Genomic DNA, 5,381 nt, shown 5'->3' on the forward strand with positions numbered 1-5,381 from the left:
AATGAGATAAGGTTTCTGGCATTTACAATTATGAAGGATATAGGAACGCTTTTAAACTAAAGAGAGCGGTTGGTGACTGCAGAGATTCTCAGCTGCCATGTTGAGCCTTTTGACATGGGGAATTTACTGCATGTTGCTTACTATGAAGTTTGCGAGTGAAAAGTCATTGAAACAAAAATCAAAAAGAAAAATACAAGAGTACAAAACAAAAGGGCAGTAACAGGAGGATGTTTGAAAGGTGGTGTAACTCCTATTGCCCAAAGAACGACAAGGACTGTTGACTTTCTAGCTTTAAACTTGGGATCTGCCTTTCTGTAAGTGCCACGCAGAGATTATCCCTCGTATTTTACAAATATAGGCAACTTAAAGCGACGAATGATAACTACAGTCACAGAACTGGTAAGTGCTACAGAAATAAGTTAGTATTGCATACCTGTATGTAACATACGTGGATGGAGAGGAAAATGCATGTCTCTTATGAGGAAAAAATTATGTGTTTCCAACTTACCTTTTAATTTTATAGACATATGCAACCCCAATCACTTCAAAGAAGGCGATGACTAGAAGAGGCACTGTGCCTGCATAGCTGTCAAAAATGTCAATCCAGTAACTCCCCGAACCCAGCGTAAAACACAGAGCAACGAGGAAACAAATTAGACATATTATACCTGAAGAAGAAAAGGCATCTTTGTTACTGGAGTACTGAATTGAACTTGGTAAGTATATTTTTGTTCTAAATTATTTTCACTCTTGTTCTAGTGATTTTTATTCTCTCTCCGCCTATGGAGGTACAACAAGCTATTTTTCCCTTGGGGGAGCTAGTATCACCTCCCCAGACTCAGTTTTCTCACAGTGTGTTGGTCAAGAGGCACCACTGTGTTGCAGGAGGAATGCCCTTGTATGACTCAAAGCATCCTTCAGTTGTTAATACTTCCAGCAGATAGACTGGGCTGTGCTGTGTTGTCTTACATTAATTTTTGACTGATGTGGTGAGTTTCAAGTAACACCATTTCCATGTAGTCAGTAGGCTTAGCATGCAGCAGCTGGCACCTAAGAAGTGTAAGGGCTTCCTAGATTTCTGCTGCCCACTTCCTCAAAGGGCCCAGAGCTGCAAATGTGTATGTCCCTTGTGTCCCAGTGTGTACTTCATCACACACTGTACATTTAGTTCTCCTTTAGCCAAGATAGGGATTTGGGGTAATTGGGAGAAAATGCAGGAAGGGAGGAAAGTGTTGGTGGGTGCAGACATGGGCTGTGAATCAGTTTTTACATCTTTATGTTGTGTTACTAACTGCTTCTCACTCTTGAGATGGCCTTTGGTTCAATGCTGCCAGACTCCAATGGCTCCGGACTTCTTTTTTGTTAAGGAAAAAAAAAATCAATTTCAAAGTGATATAATTACCTCAGCAAGTTGTAAATAAGTTTATTTCTATGTAAGAAGTTGCAAAATGAGAAGGATATAATCTGGATGCCACAGCAAGACTTTAAAAAGGCATGACAGCAATATGCCCCATAAGAATTTAAAACGGCACATTGCAGGAGTGTTAATCCATTACTTCAAACTGCTAGAAATTTTTCTAGACTGTTGGGTTTTTTTAGACTAATTTCACAGTAGGATCTCAGACTCTCACCAAGTCTGGTTCTTGAGGAGCAGGTTGGGGTCAGTAACTGTCTCTGGTTGAAATGATTCCGCTTTTGGTACAAGAATGGGATTTCACACACTCATTCCTCGGTTTCCAAGTGGTAATTTTCTACTCTGGACTGTTCACAGTAAATATGAAATCATCTGTAGCAGCATAAATCTGAATGAAATGGGATTTAATGACCTACCTTACAGTTGTGACAGTGGGGTGAGGTTGTGCGCAGGTGGTTATGGCTGACCAGCTGATGTCACTGGTTGCCTTAAAGTGACTTGTTGAGGTGGCAGAGGCTTAAGCGAAGACAAGGCTTTTCCTTGTGTCTGCAACGGCTCAGGGTAAACTTGACTCCAGGAACAGCAATTTAACAAGCTTTCTCAGATGGAAACAGCTCTTGCAAGCTGAGAAAAAACTGGCAAGGGCCATATTATACTGTCATCTGACAGCTTCTGCCATAACTGTTACCTCATCTATGTGCTTATCTTCTGCAAACACAATCCACTGCCCTTACTAACACTATGAGATAGCTAAGTTAATATTACAAATTCTTAATCCCTCTATGATATTTGTTAAGCAGTTGGTAGTTTGCACATCTGTAAAGAAGCCACCTCCTTTGAACAAAGCAAAGCAAACATCTTACCAGATAATAGCTCTTTGCGTATTGTTTTAGATATAATTTGAAATTCTAGAAGAGGAGTGAAGACTCCCTCGATGTTCCCAAACATAGAGGAAAGGCCCAGGCTGAACAACATTACAAAGAACAGGATGGCCCAGGCCCGGGAGCCTGGCATGAGAACGATGGCTTGAGTGAAAATGATGAAAGCCAAGCCAGTTCCTGATACACTCTGCAGAATTCACAAACAGATAAAAATACACATTATAATGGCATAAATGTAGTTTCTCATGCATATAGAATTATAACACACTTCTGTCCTTCCCCGGAGTCAAGGGTTCTGGTCAGCCTATGGGGCTCTGTGGCAGCCAGCAGCTGAGAAAATGGGTAGTGGGAGTGTTTGTGGAGATGTGAATTTTAAATGGTCTATCAGGGATGTGCAGACAATCATAGAGCAGAATCATAGAATATTTTGGGTTGCAAAGGACCTTAAGATCATCTGGTTCCAACCCCCCTGCCATGGGCAGGGGTGCCTCACAGTAGACCATGTTGTCCAAGGTTCTGTCTAACCTCGCTTTGAACATTGCCAGGGAGGGAGCATTCACGACTTCTTTGGGCAACCCATTCCAGTGCCTCACCACCCTCCCAGTAAAGAACTTCTTTCTTATATCTAACCTGAACTTCCCCTGTTGTAGTTTAAACCCATTACCTCTTGTCCTATTACTACAGTCCCTGATGAAGAGTCCCTCCCCAACATCCTTCAGATATTGGACGGGTGCTATGAGCTTTCACAGAGAGACAGGCCTGGAGTAAAGCAGATCCAAGAGCTGTAACTGAAATAGCAGTTGTTTTGCTAATGCTACTTTAAATATATTGCAATAGCTGCTGGAAAGAAGGAGATCTAAATAAGAGTATGGTTGCTACTCTAGCAGCAAGAGAGTTGGTGAATTGTTGGTCACGTAACACCCCATAATTACTAGGGTAAAAAAGGCTAATAGTGAAACCCCTAATTTCATCCAAATTTCTTTTAATTCAGTCTCCTATGGATAAGGATATTTAAATCTAAGCATGGAAAACTGTTTATGTTTCTCTAATTTGGAACTAAAATATGTCAAACCTTAAATCAGAAATGGATGCCATCAGAGGAAACCAGACAAAGCAGAAACTGACTTGTGTCAGGGCCAGAATGCTGTCCTTGGACTTCTCTATCATGTGAGTAAAATAGTCTATTTCACCATCATTGTCTGTTAAGGCTATTGTGCACTGGCACACTCTGTTACTAGCAAATGTGTCCACCCTTTTGTCCTAAGATGTTATTCTTTTTTTCTCAAGCTCCTTTCTTATTCAACAACCATGGCCCTGTTTTTTCTTGTTAGGTGATAACAATTTGTAAGGAGGGAGTGCAAATGGGTGAGTAGTAAATGAGAGTTACAGGACTGGGTGGAATCACTGGAGCAAGTGGAATGAGGCTGGAGAAGTAAAGGGAGAAGAAACATCTGTTTAGTGATAGGGAAAATGTTTTAGGAGGGTTGGAAAAGAAGGAAGGGGAGAGGATCCTGATGTATTTTGATGGTGGGAGGTGGTTTAGGGGGAAAAAATATAAAATATTGGCGAGATCCTATGTGGAGAGGAATAAAAATAAAAGGGAGAGAATAAGAGGGAATGGAAAGATGGGGAAAGGAAGGTAAAAGAAAAGACAGTGATGGTACCTTCCTGCTGGTCATATATGTGATTGAAAGCAAACAGTCAATATTTTAATAGATATGGATTTAGGAAACTCCCATTCAGCATCCTGTTTTCTATGATCTTTCAGCTAGAAACTAGTTATAAGCATAACTAGTTTCCTCTGTTACACTTATTCCTGAAAACCAAAGTAGAACTGAACCTAGTGTCCATAGTAGGCTCCAGGTAGGAACACCTTTGAAGAGCAGTTTTGTGATGATAATGTATAGTTTTGCATGCTGTACCAGAGAGCTCCGAGTTCAGACTGTCCTACAGCGGTGTTGTTATTTCAAATTTTGAAATAATATATTCATTACAAGTAGAGTAAAGTACAAGTACTTACAAGAAAAAGGAAGATACCAGTCCTCCTACATATTTTGTTTAAGGATTACTTTGTTGAAAGCAATGATGGTACCTGATCAAGAAATTCTTGAAGGTCACAGCTTTTCAGTTTGAGTCCAGCAATTTTTTCTGGATGTGATGAATTCAGGAAGCTAATCCAGGCTGTGTAGTTCTCTCGCATGATGCTTTCTTCCGGAAGATCAAATTCATTGATAATACTCATAATGTTTCTGCCAGAGAAGCCAACGTATCATTAGCTTACATGTTTGCAGATGATGTGGCTGGAAATGCTCTGCCATGTATTCAGTTTATATGAGAAGTTGTATTTACTTTCTGTGCTGTTATTTACAATATAAAGGAAAATATTAAATGAGAACTTATATGTAAAATAGCTAGGAGAAAATATTTAGACTGTTTAATGTCTTCTTTTTCAGATACAAACTTTGAGTACTTTAAGCAGCTGCAGTCTCTAGAACATTCCTAATTTATTTTATCATCTCTCCAGAACGTTTCTACCACCTGTGTTTAATAATTCAGTGAATCTAGTGGAACAGGAAAAGGTATTGTTTTTTTGACTACTTCTAACACTAGTCTGAGATTGAGATGTGATCTTTGATGTGCTACTTGCTATGGGTTATTTTATTTGTATTGCTTCTTACGAACATTGCCCTGATCATTCTTTTCTCAGTGCCAGAATACTTTCTATATTATAGTAGACTTCCGCATACAGATGCTTTTCCTTTTCAGTGAAAATAAATTATCTAAATGCACATTTTTCAAGTAACACATTATCTGTTTAGGTGTTGAAACTGCAGTATAACGCTGGAAACACAAGTTTCTTACCTGTCCAAGCAGTCCCAGTAGCCTGTGGTTGCTTTAAACCCCAAAACAGAAAAGACTGGGATGGAAGCATAGAGGGATGTCATGCTGTTCACAATTGCTACTGTCACAGCATCCTTTTCACAGTCATTTCTAGAAATAGCATTGAAAAAGTGAAGTAACTAAAAAAGGGCAGTATTTTAGCTGTGATTCTCTCAGGTGTTTCTGCAAACATTTAAATTTTTTAG

The 5,381-nt window shown here is 39.5% G+C and overlaps 1 protein-coding gene across 1 annotated transcript in view; it reads right to left on the minus strand.

The window, feature by feature from the left end:
* Nucleotides 1-5,381, minus strand: part of SLC6A18 (solute carrier family 6 (neutral amino acid transporter), member 18) — a 25,799-nt gene that overhangs the window by 2,734 nt on the left and 17,684 nt on the right. Inside the window, exons 7-10 of the mRNA XM_010020377.1 lie at nt 5,158-5,286; nt 4,388-4,544; nt 2,278-2,482; nt 509-668 (exon numbers count right to left, since the gene is read on the minus strand). Coding sequence (XP_010018679.1) covers nt 509-668; nt 2,278-2,482; nt 4,388-4,544; nt 5,158-5,286 — 651 coding nt within the window. The remainder of the gene's footprint in view (nt 1-508; nt 669-2,277; nt 2,483-4,387; nt 4,545-5,157; nt 5,287-5,381) is intronic.

The sequence above is a fragment of the Nestor notabilis genome, unplaced genomic scaffold, assembly GCF_000696875.1.
Source record: "Nestor notabilis isolate BGI_N333 unplaced genomic scaffold, ASM69687v1 scaffold6868, whole genome shotgun sequence".
Taxonomy (NCBI): domain Eukaryota; kingdom Metazoa; phylum Chordata; class Aves; order Psittaciformes; family Psittacidae; genus Nestor; species Nestor notabilis.